This window comes from Lipomyces tetrasporus (assembly GCF_029532465.1).
Source record: "Lipomyces tetrasporus strain NRRL Y-64009 chromosome Unknown POJ06scaffold_3, whole genome shotgun sequence".
In the NCBI taxonomy this organism is placed as follows: domain Eukaryota; kingdom Fungi; phylum Ascomycota; class Lipomycetes; order Lipomycetales; family Lipomycetaceae; genus Lipomyces; species Lipomyces tetrasporus.
This window is the reverse complement of record NW_026611598.1, coordinates 1,922,869-1,936,484: the sequence shown is the minus strand read 5'-3', so window position 1 is coordinate 1,936,484 and position 13,616 is coordinate 1,922,869. Positions and strand designations below refer to the sequence as shown.

General features: G+C 48.9%; 6 protein-coding genes across 6 annotated transcripts; 1 reads left to right on the top strand and 5 right to left on the bottom strand.

Moving 5' to 3' along the window:
- The first annotated feature begins 79 nt into the window (after nucleotides 1–79).
- POJ06DRAFT_82273 (uncharacterized protein) lies at nucleotides 80–3,512 on the top strand. The gene is made up of 3 exons (XM_056191615.1): nucleotides 80–616; nucleotides 667–1,283; nucleotides 1,337–3,512. Exons 1-3 carry the CDS (start codon nucleotides 366–368, stop codon nucleotides 3,436–3,438), a joined length of 2,970 nt encoding a protein of 989 aa, XP_056045811.1. The 5' UTR covers nucleotides 80–365; the 3' UTR covers nucleotides 3,439–3,512.
- Nucleotides 3,513–3,723: 211 nt separating this feature from the next.
- POJ06DRAFT_249500 (uncharacterized protein) lies at nucleotides 3,724–4,323 on the bottom strand. The gene has a single exon (XM_056187173.1). It carries the CDS (start codon nucleotides 4,252–4,254, stop codon nucleotides 3,949–3,951), a length of 306 nt encoding a protein of 101 aa, XP_056045810.1. The 5' UTR covers nucleotides 4,255–4,323; the 3' UTR covers nucleotides 3,724–3,948.
- A 147-nt stretch (nucleotides 4,324–4,470) lies between these two features.
- Nucleotides 4,471–5,328, bottom strand: POJ06DRAFT_82259 (uncharacterized protein). Its single transcript, XM_056191614.1, has one exon. The coding sequence runs from the start codon at nucleotides 4,969–4,971 to the stop codon at nucleotides 4,642–4,644; it is 330 nt and encodes a 109-aa protein (XP_056045809.1). The 5' UTR covers nucleotides 4,972–5,328; the 3' UTR covers nucleotides 4,471–4,641.
- Nucleotides 5,329–5,837: 509 nt separating this feature from the next.
- POJ06DRAFT_249498 (uncharacterized protein) lies at nucleotides 5,838–6,457 on the bottom strand (the record flags this gene model as incomplete). The annotated part of the gene is made up of 1 exon (XM_056187172.1): nucleotides 5,838–6,457. A coding segment is annotated over exon 1 (230 nt), but the record flags the coding sequence as incomplete, so codon positions are not given.
- Nucleotides 6,458–8,058: 1,601 nt separating this feature from the next.
- On the bottom strand, nucleotides 8,059–9,102 carry POJ06DRAFT_82236 (uncharacterized protein). The gene is made up of 2 exons (XM_056191613.1): nucleotides 8,968–9,102; nucleotides 8,059–8,915 (listed from the first exon to the last, which is right to left on the bottom strand). Exons 1-2 carry the CDS (start codon nucleotides 9,013–9,015, stop codon nucleotides 8,181–8,183), a joined length of 783 nt encoding a protein of 260 aa, XP_056045807.1. The 5' UTR covers nucleotides 9,016–9,102; the 3' UTR covers nucleotides 8,059–8,180.
- A 77-nt stretch (nucleotides 9,103–9,179) lies between these two features.
- Nucleotides 9,180–11,424, bottom strand: POJ06DRAFT_274575 (phosphate transporter; the record flags this gene model as incomplete). The annotated part of the gene is made up of 3 exons (XM_056189620.1): nucleotides 9,180–10,690; nucleotides 10,746–11,262; nucleotides 11,327–11,424. 3 exons carry the CDS (start codon nucleotides 11,422–11,424, stop codon nucleotides 9,575–9,577), a joined length of 1,731 nt encoding a protein of 576 aa, XP_056045806.1. The 3' UTR covers nucleotides 9,180–9,574.
- Between the last annotated feature and the right edge of the window lie 2,192 nt (nucleotides 11,425–13,616).

The window sequence follows — 13,616 nt, the reverse complement described above, 5'->3', positions numbered from 1 at the left end:
CGACAATGGAAAAAGACTTCCCTCTCAATTTATTTTCAAACCACTACAATGACTGAAAAGGTTGAAGACGTGAATCACGTCTCCGGCCAATCCAACGTACCACTCTCCCGTCCACCCCACTCACTCTCGCACGAGGCAGTCACCGCAGAATTAGGCGGCAATGAAGACGACGGTCTTAGTGAAGCCGAAGCACGGACTCGGCTCGAGCTATACGGCGGCAACGAGCTCGATGACGGTCCTGGCGTCCAACCCGTGAAGATCCTCATCCGGCAGGTAGCCAACGCCATGATGCTAGTTAAGCGCTCCACCCTCTCTCATTGCATTGATTACTTTCTGATCTGTACCTCTAGGTTCTGATACTGGCAATGGCAGTCAGTTTTGGCATCAGGTCGTGGATTGAAGGAGGAGTGGTAACAGCCGTCATCATCCTCAACATTATTGTTGGTTTTTTCCAGGAGTTCAATGCCGAGAAGACTATGGATTCGTTGAGATCTCTGAGCTCTCCTACTGCCAGTGCAGTCAGAGAGGGCAAGGTCGACGTTATCCCTACCTGTGAATTGGTGCCCGGTGATATGGTCGAGCTAAAGACAGGAGACACTGTTCCCGCCGATATCAGGTGAGTGAAGATTTTTTGCGACTAAAGTGACATATCCTCATAGATTATAGACTGATCGAGGCTGTTAACTTCGAAACCGACGAAGCACTTCTTACCGGTGAGTCCCTACCAGTCCAAAAGAATGCAGACGCTCTGTTCAAGGAAGACACCGGCCCCGGAGATCGTTTGAATGTTGCATTCAGCTCTTCCGTGGTCACGAAGGGTCGCGCTCGCGGTATCGTGTTCGCTACCGGAATGAAAACCGAAATTGGCTGCATTGCCTCTGCTCTCCGAGCTTCAACCAAAAAGCGCCGCGCCGTCAAGCGCCAGCCGGACGGCACGGCCCTGCCTCATCGCTACCTAGAAGCGTGGAGTTTGACTGCAGCTGACTTCATTGGGCATTTCCTGGGCGTTAATGTAGGTACGCCGCTTCAAAGGAAGTTATCAAAGCTGGCAATATTGCTCTTCGGTATCGCAGTCATTTGTGCGATTATTGTTCTGGCGGCAAACAGTTTCTCCAACAACTCGGAGGTTATCATCTACGCTGTAGCCACTGGCTTAAGTATGATTCCAGCATCACTTGTTGTCGTTTTGACGATTACAATGGCTGCGGGCACGAAGAGAATGGTGCAGAGGCACGTCATTGTACGCAAGTTGGATTCGCTAGAAGCGTTGGGTGCAGTGACAAGTATGTACCCTCCTCTGTGTTTCCAAGCACTATTGAACTGACGGTTATGACAGATATCTGCTCTGACAAAACGGGGACTCTCACGCAAGGAAGAATGATGGTCAAGAGGGCTTGGATTCCCAGCAAAGGGACGTACTCGGTTGGCAGCTCGGGTGATCCCTTCAATCCCACGCTCGGCGATCTTACCCATACATCTCTTTCTCCGGATCAACTTGGAAAAGAGGACTCTGAAGCTGATGGGGCCGCATCAACTTATGAGGACCTACTTAGAGACAACTTGCCCTTGGAGCAATATCTTAATATTGCTTCCTTTGCCAACCTTGCTCATGTTCATCATTCCCCTGAAGGCAAATGGGTCGCCCGTGGTGACCCCACCGAAATCGCCATCCAAGTGTTTGCCTCGCGATTCAATTGGAATCGGGAACGATTCACCAAGGGTGACAATCCTGCGTTTTCACAGGTTGCCGAGTTTCCCTTCGACTCGAATGTCAAAAGAATGAGCGTGATTTTCACGCAAAAAGACATTGGAAAGCACATGGTTTTCACGAAAGGTGCCGTTGAAAGAGTCCTTGAATCCTGTGTTAGCGTTGGTTGGGATGACCCGTGGCAGCCGACAGAGTTGACAGACGGTCTTTGCGACCGAATTTTGCACAATATGGAGGCATTGGCTTCCCAGGGTCTTCGCGTGCTTGCACTCGCCGGCCGGGAGTACAATGGCCCAACTGACGGCAACGTTAAGCTCGAGCGGGCCGACATTGAGAAGGACCTCATCTTTCACGGCCTCATAGGCATCTATGACCCTCCTCGTCCGGAATCCGAGAGTGCTGTCAAAGAGTGTCATCGAGCTGGCATCTCTGTGCACATGCTAACTGGTGATCACCCTGGAACTGCGAGAGCCATTGCTGCCCAAGTAGGCATTCTGCCGGCCCAACTGAGGCATCTGGCAAAGGATGTGGTCGACGCAACGGTCATGGTCGCCAGCAAGTTCGACAAGCTCTCTGACGATGAAATTGATAAGCTTCCAGTTCTCCCTCTAGTTATCGCGAGATGTACGCCAAACACCAAAGTTCGCATGATTGAAGCTCTGCATAGGCGCAAATGTTTCGCGGCTATGACAGGTGACGGTGTTAATGATTCTCCTTCTCTCAAGCGCGCCGACGTCGGAATTGCTATGGGCCTGGCTGGTTCCGACGTGGCCAAAGATGCCTCGGACATTGTCCTGACAGATGACAACTTTGCCTCGATTTTGAATGCTGTTGAAGAAGGCCGGCGCATGTTCGACAACATCCAGAAATTCGTCCTCCACCTGCTCGCTGAAAACATTGCCCAGGCTTGTACCCTCCTTATTGGACTGGCCTTCAAGGACAGCACTGGCCTTTCCGTCTTCCCACTCGCCCCAGTCGAGATCCTCTGGGTCATCATGATCACTTCAGGAATGCCAGATATGGGTCTTGGTATCGAGGTGGCCGCGCCGGATATCATGGATCGACCGCCTCAAAGTCTTAAAACGGGAATTTTCACTTTAGAAGTCATGCTTGACATGGTCGTTTACGGGTTCTGGATGGCGTGTCTCTGCCTGGCGGCCTTCTCACTCGTCCTCTTCGGCTTCGGCGATGGCAATCTCGGTCAGGGCTGCAATGATTCATACAGCGAGGAGTGCGACACAGTCTTCCGCGCGCGTGCGACTACGTTCGTCTGTCTAACTTGGTTTGCATTGTTCCTTGCATGGGAGATGGTGAATATGCGTCGGTCGTTCTTCCGTATGCAGCCCAAGAGCAAGAAATACTTGACCCAGTGGATGCACGATATCTGGCGGAACCAGTTCTTGTTCTGGGCGATCATTGCCGGGTTTGTTACCATTTTCCCGACGCTGTATATCCCGGTCATCAATCGCGTTGTATTCAAGCACGTAGGAATTACTTGGGAATGGGGTGTTGTGTTCGTAGAGTCGTTTTTATTTTTCTTGGGCGTGGAAGCGTGGAAGTGGGCAAAGAGGGTCTATTTCAGAATGCGCGCAGCACGCAAACGAGGCGGGAGCGACGTGGATCCGGAATTGTCTGTGTTTTCAAGGTATCTGACGCTGAGCACTCAGGCAACAATTGCAGTTGCCGATGAGGAGAAATTTTTCCAGAGAAATTTTTCTAAGGCGGTGTAGTCATATGTAGTGAAAGCATGGAATTTTGACTAATGGGTTGTTGTGCGGTTTTAGTGCGTATTATACTCTTGTGCCTGCTGCTGGCAAGCATTTAAAATGAATAAACATATACTTCTGAATTCTTGCTTCAGAGGGTTCGGCGAGGGTTCAATCATTCATTAATGGTCGAATTGTGGTCCGCCTCTCAATCCTGTTAAAGTTCAAGCAGGAGCATGATCGTTTGGGGATATACACGATTATACATAAGTTAGTTATAGATAAGATAAGATTGTAAATCAAATATCTAAATAAGCTAACACTACGCGATACAACGTTATTTCTCCGACAGTTTCATTCCTATTGAGATGCGTTCCCGATCATCACGTCGGGGCTCTCTAGCATCGTAATCGGTAACAACCTACCAGATTGCCATGGGTTCCGCGACGCCACTGCAGTCTGCACATTTACCCCTCTCTGCGGGTAATAAATGCTGTGATAGGATTTCCAAAATTTCTGTTCAGTTGTCGGATGTTACGATGGTGATCGACCGTATGCCAACTTGATGCTCTCTTGATGCTTCGCAAGAAGGAAAAATTTATAGAAACCGGCACCCAGCAACAGCGGCGCACAGGGACTTGTGACAGCTGCAAGCTTTATGGCGACCTCAAGCTCGATTCCTACACCCCTGAATATCATGATCATGGAGCTGATAATCTGATCTAAAGTGATAGCAGAAAAGCTCTCAATTGCACCGGAATCTTTTGAAATCGCAAAAGTAAGCGCACCATTGTCAAAGAAGCTGATGTCTTGCAGACGAGCAATCCGCAGTGTGCACATCCGAATGCGCCGAACAAAACGTTGACCAAGCTTAAATTTATAGTTTGATTAAGAGATGTTTTCTGAAGCTGCGAATATAAAATATGGTATCATCATATCAGAGACGAGAAGTTGCATTATTTTAGCATCACGTGATTAGACTTAGGGTGCATAGCTTTTGCAAGGGGGTGTAGCTTTATTTTGCCCCTTAATAATATTCGTTAACAGGCGCCGATTCATACGATCCATATCGGGTAGCTCACCAAGAGCGTCAGCACCTGAGTAGACTATACTGTTGTATGGGTATCCAGTAGGCAGCAGCAATGATGATCATACAAACTAGGGCAGCAATATTATTTTCCTTTCCGGCAAGCTAAGTTCGTAGAGAAAGTTGCCGATATCAACGATCTAGTATTTCATCTCCTCATATTCTTCGATATTGGAGGCAATAACACTAGATATTGACTTCGCAGTCTTAGTGCGAGATAAGAGCAGTTGCGAGGCTTCTTTGTCGTCATCCCAAATTGAGTAAATCATCTTATTCGAGCTGACATTCGCGCCTTCTAGGATATCTTCAATACTGTCAGCATCATCTGTATCATTCGCAGAAGTTTTATCTTTAATGTCCTGCTTAACGTTCTGCGTCTTGACAAGCCCATAGTAGTCTCCCCGCCTTGCAATCAATTCTTCATGGGTTCCTTTTTCTAGAATAACGCCACGCTTCATGACAACAATCATGTCGCATTCGCAATGATGGAAACAGCATTCGCAACGATGGAAACACGGTGAGCTATCACAACTGTAATTCTGTTCTTCGACAATTGGTCAAGTGAAACCTAGTACGATTCTCGGGTTCGATACTTTGGCGCGAGCGATAGCAGCTCTCTGCTACTGGCCATGGTGACTTCATAGAAGGAGTTTAGGGTTCAGGGTTTCTTTGCCACTTTCGGCTATCCCATCTAATGAAAACTCTGAAAACTTCTGCTCCGACAGGTATGACCGAGGTTCAAGATCAAACAACATGTGCAAATTCATCTCATAAAACTGTAGCTCGCCATCGAGCTTGGGTGATTAGCTATGGCTGGTTCCGACGACTGCGCGACTTACATGATTCGGGAATACAGCCGCCCGAGCACTTCCATAAGTCAGACATTACTGAGGCCCTTGGACACGCCTATATTGATTAGAGTTTTCACTGCGCACGTCGCGAAATCGCATTCAAACTTACTCAGCCGCAGACCCGGCCCATAAAAATACGGTTGATGTAGCGTCGCCCATTTCGGGGTCCCAAATTTTTACATCCTGTTCGGAGTAGTAGGCCAGCATACCAAAGAGGATCGTATGGTTCGGGCGAGTAATAGTGGACGGTTACAAGTGCTAGTTGGCCTCGTTGCGGAAACCATCGCTGTCAGATACGGCTTGTCTGTAGTCCTCGCCACCGTGGGATTGAAGTTCAGGCAACGCAATCAGAGCTTTCTGAAGATGGTTTGTATGATCATCGACAAAGTGTGCACAGATTGCTTGAAAAGCTTTGTGATCAGTAGAGGTCCAGACATCGACGGAAAAATGAATCTTTGACAGAGCATTTTGAAGTCTCTGCTTGAGGGTGTCCTTATGTACAATAAAATAATTTTTAATCATTCGAGGCACGTCACCATGTGACTGTCTAAGGAGAGGCTCGACGGGGTAATTGACCGTCATCAATAGAGCCTGGAGTTGGGGCCATTCAACGGCATTATATGGCAAGTTTCGCATGACAATCAATTGAACCAGAGCCTCCTGAAAAACCCGCTTGTTCAGCACAGCCTGCAGTCCATTGGCTTCTTGCTCTCGAGCACGTGCTAGGTTCTTTTCTTCGGCCATGGCCCATTTATTCTGTAGACGGTTTTCCCGAAGCCTTTTGGCCTTGGTTTCCGTATCAGTAACTTTAATTTGATGCGAATGACTGAGATGATATCGCGCCAAAATGAGGTTTTGGCAGCTGTAAGATGGATTGAGACATAACTTGCAGTAGAAGATCTTATTGCGGCCATCCGTAGACCGCTCGGATTCGTTAGGCTTTGCTGGTCGCGAATAATCCCAAGTAGTCATCGCAGTAAGCTTGCGTTTTCGACTGTACGAGACTGATGACCCCTCTGAAGGAGTGGGCGTCTCCGGAAGAAAGACATCGCTATCAAGCGATGAAGTCGACTCAGACAACTCGTGGTCAAAGTTATCCATTATATTAATTGGTTGAGTGTTATGATCCATGGACAGTTAAGTACAAGGAGAACTTCGGAGGTTATAAGAGGAGAAATACACGCGCGCGCGATTATTTAAGGTTTACCCTGCGATATCGCGATACGCGATATCGCTACCTCCTTTATCGTATCGCATATCGTTTATTATCGCATAGTATCGCGATACTGTATCGCGATAGGGTTATTATCTCAGAACTGGACTAAGATATGGTACAAGAATGTATTCGAGAATACAAGACTTCTTAACTGATCTTGTACCGAGGACAAGCCCCTCCTTTTATAACTACCAGATCGCTACTACATGTATAAAGGCACGGCAAGGATAAGCATAATCATTACACATAAAACAGGCGTACAAGACAGGATACACGCGTATTGCGTGCGCCTCGTGCGCCGCATAAAATTCCGCATGACGCGGCACCAGGCGTATCCTGCATGACTCAGGGTTAGACATACAAATACCATTTTTTTCAGCGTGAAAACGGTTTTACCACCCGGGCCGAGGGGAGAAGCACAGACAAACCACTGGTCCCGGAGCAACGCTTGAGCGGCGTTTGCTCCTGGATGGAATGAGTGACCCGAAGAGTTAGACATTTTGGAAGATGTTCAACTTTTTAGCTTCGGGAGAGAAGATAAGAGAAGAAACTGGGCACTGATTTGGACGTCAGGGTCAAGGTAGAATAAACAAAGAGGGAGAAAATCCGTCTTTCTCAAGAGATCCACTAGAGCACTAAGCAGGCTGAGCAAACTTTTCGTTAATTATACACGAACATCCCAGCAATTTGGTACAGGTCCCATTATTCCAAGGACGTTTCGCGATCGGAAGGTTCCCCCGTTGCGTACCAAGTCCATTTGAACCCTGACCCGGGAAAGCCGGGGTAGGATCTCAATGTAGGATTCGACCATGCATAAGTCCTGACCCTGATTATGACCCGGCCAACGCAGGTGCCAGATTCAACTAATGGAATTGATGTCGAGTTTTAGATCAACTCAAGCCGCCAATTCGTTTACTACTTTCTTTTTCGTTTTCTTTTGATGTAAATTCATAACTATACAAAATATTGAATACAAACTTATTACGACGCAAAACGAGCAATAAAAGCAAAGCTGTCTAACAATAAACAATCAAACCAAGATCAGCCCAACTAAAAGAACAACGACCTTTCAGAAAACCACAACCGTACAAGCAGAACAATGAGAAAACAAGCTAGCACGGTAATATTTCTCCATAAGAACATTTTGCGACATCCCATGACGAAATAACACAACAGGAGTTATACGGAAAAACGAAACGAACCCGGATGAATAAGCCAAACGGACAAATCCGGAACCCGGCTGACGGGAAGGATATGATCCCAATCATAATCAGGCACGGCATATATATCTTCTAGAGTTAAAAATTTGTCAACAGCACACGCGTCAGGGTCGTCAGGTCGAGTCATGGGTAGGCGGGTATGAGACATCTAACAGAGCGTTGATCAGATTACGAATATTTATTCAAATTTATTAGTTACGAATAGACGGCCCTCGAGTACTGTTACTACACAACGCAATTAGGGTTACTTTTATGTTCAGGGAGTACTACCCAGCATCCTGTAATCACTATTTGTTACTTAAACGATCGGATAATCATGCCGTTCATGTACGTGAAAGCAAACCGCGCAAACCGCGTGCCCAGCCATTATTTCCAGAACCGCAATTAAGCATTTACGGGCGCGCAACAACAGAGTAAGATGGTGGGTCATCGGACGGCGTCGCTTGCTCAACCGCAGCAGTCAAGGCCGGCATCATCTTGCTGGACTCGTCCGGCTCGCGAGTGTCATCAACGTACGGCTCGTCGTCCTCACTACCGGCGTCGAGCCCGCTCAACTGCTTCTTTGTCTTGTACGCACGGATCCATCGGAAAAGGCAGACAAAACTAGCGAGCAAGACCATGAAGAACACGAACATGCACGACTTGGCCACCATCTCGGTCTTGGCCGCCCACTTGCCGGCGCAAGCGTCGGCAAAGCCATATTCTTGCACGCACAAGTCCGACTCGGACGCGTCGTTTTCGGCAAACGGGAACGCTCTGTCGTACGGGGTCGAGAACCCGCAGCACTGAAGCGCCCGCTCGATCTTTCCGATCTTGCAAGACTTGTGCTCAAACCAGTGCTGCCATCTGGCCTCGTAGCACTTGGTTCCGTTCGACCGGACAAACCGACCACACAGACGGCCCAGGACATGACCGGTGAAGACAATATTGCCCGCAACCACAACCGGATAAACAAATCGTCGCTCGGCAAAACCGCGCTGACAGGCAACAGGGACGAGCGCCAGGAAAAGCGTAACGACGGGCAAGAAGACAGCCAGGATCGGGACGACGGGGTGAATGGGCAACCGAAGGCGGATGACGTTAGACAGCTGCAGCAAACCAATTAACTGGAGCAGGATCGTGAGCAGCTAACTTGTCAGCACGCTTTGAATATAACTCCATTCATCGGAGTGCACATACCGCGGACACGGCAAACACCATGCGTTTTCTTTTGCTGGCATCCATCATTACTCGTAAGCTAATCAAGGATATAACAGAAGGAATCTGAGGAGAAACAGCAAATGTCAGACAGATCAGATCTGGCGGGTTTGAGCCCTATATTAATTGCCAGCAAGCTTGCTCCCGCTGCGACATGCAAAACGCGTAATTCAAGTTACGAGCCCTTGCCCACACCATAATTTGCGCACATGGCGGCGCAGTGTCGGAAACCTTGTCGCAGAATCACGTGGAGGTCATCATCATTTACAGCAGATCAGATTCACACCTGCATGAACGTGAAGATTCATACCGATTAAGCAAGTTATCCTACGCGCCAACTGAACCAGTAAACATATCCATGATATAATATCCTTCATATTCATAATTCTCATTAAATTCATAGAAATTTGATTAAATTACCAATCAGACAATTATATTAAGTAAAACTGCTTCCATACCCAGAACCTAATTTTTTGGGGAACCAAATATCCAAGCAAACACATCTATATGTAATCTCGTTGCCAATGATTTACAATACCACAAGGACTAATAAACAGAACGCGAAACCAAAAAGCGAAGAATTATTTCCTTAATTCATGAGCTCGTACTGAGCCTCAAAGTGAGGAGCATTGATAATGATGCCCATCAAAATGCCAGAGATAAGACCAGCGCAAGGCAGGGTGAGAATCCAGCCAGCGTAGCACCATGCGACCATGCGGTAGTTGATGGCCTTGAGGTCATTGTTGCAGAGACCGACGAAAACAGTAGCACCGACAATGCACTGGGTAGTGGAGATGGGGAGACCGAGCTTGGTGGCGAAAATAACCGTGATGGCGGCGCCCAGCTCCATAGAGAAACCACGCGAAGGAGAGTGGAGAGTGAGACGGTTACCAAGGTTGCGCATAATGTTGTAGCCATAAGTCCAGAGACCAATAACAATGGCCACACCTCCATAGACGAGAATCCAGACGGGGACATTGGCCTTGGAGGCGATGGTGTTCGTAGTCCAGACAAGGTAGATAGTGGTGAGAGGACCAATGGCATTGGCGACGTCGTTGGAACCGTGAGCAAAAGAAGCGGTACCGGCGGTCAAAGCCTGGAGGAAAGAGTACAAATGCTCGACCTTGTTGTCATAGTGAGGGACGTTCTTGTTCCGTCGCTTAACATCGCCAGCCAAGAAACCACCACTGCCAGACTGCTGGTAGGTAACAACGTCCTGTCGAATACCGTGAGTCAAGACTCGGTAGACCTTGTACAAAACTCCGAGCGGGTGCCAGATGGGATATTTGGCAAGGCCAGTCTTCTCCTCGGCAGCAAGCTGGGACTGCTCAACGTCGGTAGCGGCGGCAACATTGGACGACTCAGACTCGGACAGGTTCATACCGACCTCAACATCCTTGTTGTCAAGTCCACCCTTCTCGATCGAGCCCGCCGACTGCTCACTCTCCTCAACACGGTGGCCACGGTAGTAGTCTTGGACGACGGAAGTGCCGGGAGGAGCCGGAGGAATCTCACCACGGTTCCACAAGAGAGGGCCAATAAAAATGTGGTACCATTTGATGGTCCAGTCCTCCTTGACGATACGGCGTTGAAGGTAGGGAAGGAAGAAGACGAGATAGATGAGGAGCGTTGCACCGGCAACACCAAGAACGGCTGCAGCAATTCCAGCGGGGGTAAGTTTTGAAACATTCAGCTGAGCACCGGACTGAAATAACAGTTAGTATTAATCTGGCAGTACAACAACAATGGCGAAAACATACCTTCCAGACAATGACGAGAGTCAAGACGGAGGTAGTGAAGCAGAAGTAGACAGGAAGAACAAAAAAAGCATTGCGGAGAGCCTTGTCCCCACGCTCCAAGACAAGAAACTTGGTTATCAAGAACAGGATCGCGGCAAAGCAACCAGCAACACCTGGGGCTATGAACCAGGAGGCAACAATCTGAGAAAATCCCTTCCAGCCCCAGACGACACCATCACCACCATAGGTGGCAATACCTACACCGATAATCGCACCGACGATCGAGTGGGTAGTGGATACGGGTGCACCGATTCTTGTGGCGATCGTCAACCAGGTCGAAGAGCCGACGACGGCGCAGACCATGCCCAACATAAGAGTGGCAGGAGAATCTTCGAAAAGCTTGACAGAGATAATCTTGTTACGAATAGTGTCGGCGACACGGTTACCGAGGAGCACCGCACCAAGGAACTCACACATGGCGGCGAGAATCATAGCTTGCATATAAGTGAGCGACCGCGAAGAAACCGAGGTAGCGAAACTGGCGTGCCAAGTTAGTACAACTGACAGACAGATGATAGCTTGAACAACGGAACTATACTTACGAGTTTGCGACATCATTGGCACCGATATTCCAGGCGTCCAAGAAGGCAAAGATCATGCCAATGGCAAAGAGGTAGTCGAACTGATGTAGGGCCAACATCTTGGGTAATGTGGGGGCGAGCACGAAGAGGCAGGAGTAACAGACGACTACGTGTAGAGCAACAGAAAGAAACCAGAGCATACACGGAAGGCAGACAGGGTATTAAATGAACAAGCGACTGACAGAGCAGAGAGCCAGCCAGAAGGGTCCACAGCGCAAAATTCGATCTGACCATACACATGCACGATGGCGGTCACTTGTGTCGTTGGCTGCCAGTGAGAAAATTTCCTCAGTATTAGACTGGAGTGCCGAGCCCGAGGTGGTGTGGCCTTGCCCAGGCTCGAAGGCTCGGCAGGTCAGGTTCGACAAACCAAATCCAAAGCGAGAACAGGCTGCGATCACGAGTTAATTCAAATACGGCAGGGATTGTGCGGCGCGGTAGCGTTGGCCGCCGGCCACTGAGCGACACCAAACCCGAGGCGCTGACAATTCCCGGGGCAAGACCCCGCTGCGCCGCTCAAAATCATTGCTTGTGGATTCCCCGGTCATCGGCACGTGCGCTTTCGATGGGTCGCGATTGGCTCCTGTGCCGGTCAGATAAGATACAGTGCCAAGTAGAAGCCATTGGGAAAGTTGTCACTAGACCAACACCAACCACCGCGAGTATGTGACCGCGACCGCGACCGTGCGACTGCGGATCTCGATTTGCCAGCGCAAGGGTTTGTAGTTATGTAGCGTTTATTGCCAAACTATGGGTTAAAGGACCAACCTAGGCAGAGAAAGAATTGATGTTGGTGGCGATAGTTGCCCCACTCCTTGCGCCCGAGCAAGTTCTACCAATATCCTGCTGCGGCTCGACCCACGCCCCTAAGCTACAGGTTCTGATTGGTCTAACTTTGAACTTGGCGCCAGGACAACCGGGGGCCCGCTAGTAACAGGGTATGGGTAATTAGAGCTTGGCGCGTGGCCGTTGCACTACTATTAATAATAAGGAATGGGCTTGTCCGATGAGTGCGTGCGAGTTACGCGCGCACACGTGCGCTCTCTTCTCTTCGGCCAAACATCCGTCCAATCTGTCCACATGGTCTGGTTGTATTCGTTCCTTTCGGCGGACGATAACCCTGTCTCGTGATGATCAGCCGTCACATGTTGTGGTGGTGGATCGGACATCATTGCCGAGCGAGGGCGGCGGCTGTGGGCCTGCATTCACGAAACCTGTCAAATTCACAAACATTCGTGACAGATGAAACCTCTTTTTGTTAACATTTTTTCGGTCAAGGACCGGCCAGCACCGTATTCCAATAGCGGCATGACATCACTCTCAGTATCGTAGTCATCGTTGAAGTTGCAAATCAACGAAATCGGCGCCTGTTTCTTCGTACGTGTCACTAGTTCGTATTCTGGTTAAGTCCGACACCAACACACCACCCTGCTAGAAACAAAATTCACTCCAGAGTCCAGACAAATACTGTGATTGATGACGCTTCTATATATGGCGTAACAAGTAGACATGATGGAAATCCGTGCTTCATGTTTCACACTTGACATCTCAAGCCATCACGGCTCGTCCCGCTGCCCGCTGTCCGCCTACGTAAACTTGCCGCTAAGGGTTCACGGCTCCTCGTCCACTCTCCGGCGATGGGATCGGCGAAATCCGCTGTGAGTGAGTGGGACGGGAAGTTGCTACTACTCTACTACTCTAAGTAAGAGTACGTACTGTACCAGCAAACATCCAAGGAAAAACGGCGATAAGCCACGTTAGAAGCGAGCGGGTCGCCTAGTCACATGCTGATCCCTTGTGTTGGTCCGCCTGTCATCAAAGTCCGAAATGATAAGGATCCAACAGAATTATTAATTTAACCGTTGGCGAGTCATGCACGTTTCTGCTGATCGCGGCCGGGCTGATTCAAGGTTGGGGGGGTTAGTGGAGTGCCTGAGGCCGCGCGAAACACAATTCGAAGTAGTCCCACGTGCGGGTTGGTCGCATAGTAACGTGTCCAAACCAAGTTTTTGAGCGCAAATTCGCCATAACATTTGCGCTAAACCCGTTATTGTTCACAAGATATCCAACAGCTGCTGTTTCCTGCTTATTATTTGGTAGTTCTTTTCAATATTTTCTTTTTGCCCACCTCAAAATTTATTGAGATCATTCGGCTTCTTTGCCTAAAGTCCATCCTGCATCGCTCACTCTCCGGCCTATCGCCAAATTATCAAGCTAGACTATCCCCACTCGAATCGCGCTGAACAATACC

Coding starts and splice junctions, on each gene's coding strand:
- POJ06DRAFT_249500 (XM_056187173.1), bottom strand. CDS start 4,254: ATGTGCACACTGCGGATTGCTCGTCTGCAAGACATCAGCTTCTTTGAC.
- POJ06DRAFT_82273 (XM_056191615.1), top strand. CDS start 366: ATGGCAGTCAGTTTTGGCATCAGGTCGTGGATTGAAGGAGGAGTGGTA. Junction 617..666: donor ACTGTTCCCGCCGATATCAG/GTGAGTGAAGAT, acceptor CATAGATTATAG/ACTGATCGAGGCTGTTAACT. Junction 1,284..1,336: donor AGCGTTGGGTGCAGTGACAA/GTATGTACCCTC, acceptor CGGTTATGACAG/ATATCTGCTCTGACAAAACG.
- POJ06DRAFT_82236 (XM_056191613.1), bottom strand. CDS start 9,015: ATGATGGATGCCAGCAAAAGAAAACGCATGGTGTTTGCCGTGTCCGCG. Junction 8,916..8,967: donor TGGTGTTTGCCGTGTCCGCG/GTATGTGCACTC, acceptor CTGACAAGTTAG/CTGCTCACGATCCTGCTCCA.
- POJ06DRAFT_82259 (XM_056191614.1), bottom strand. CDS start 4,971: ATGATTGTTGTCATGAAGCGTGGCGTTATTCTAGAAAAAGGAACCCAT.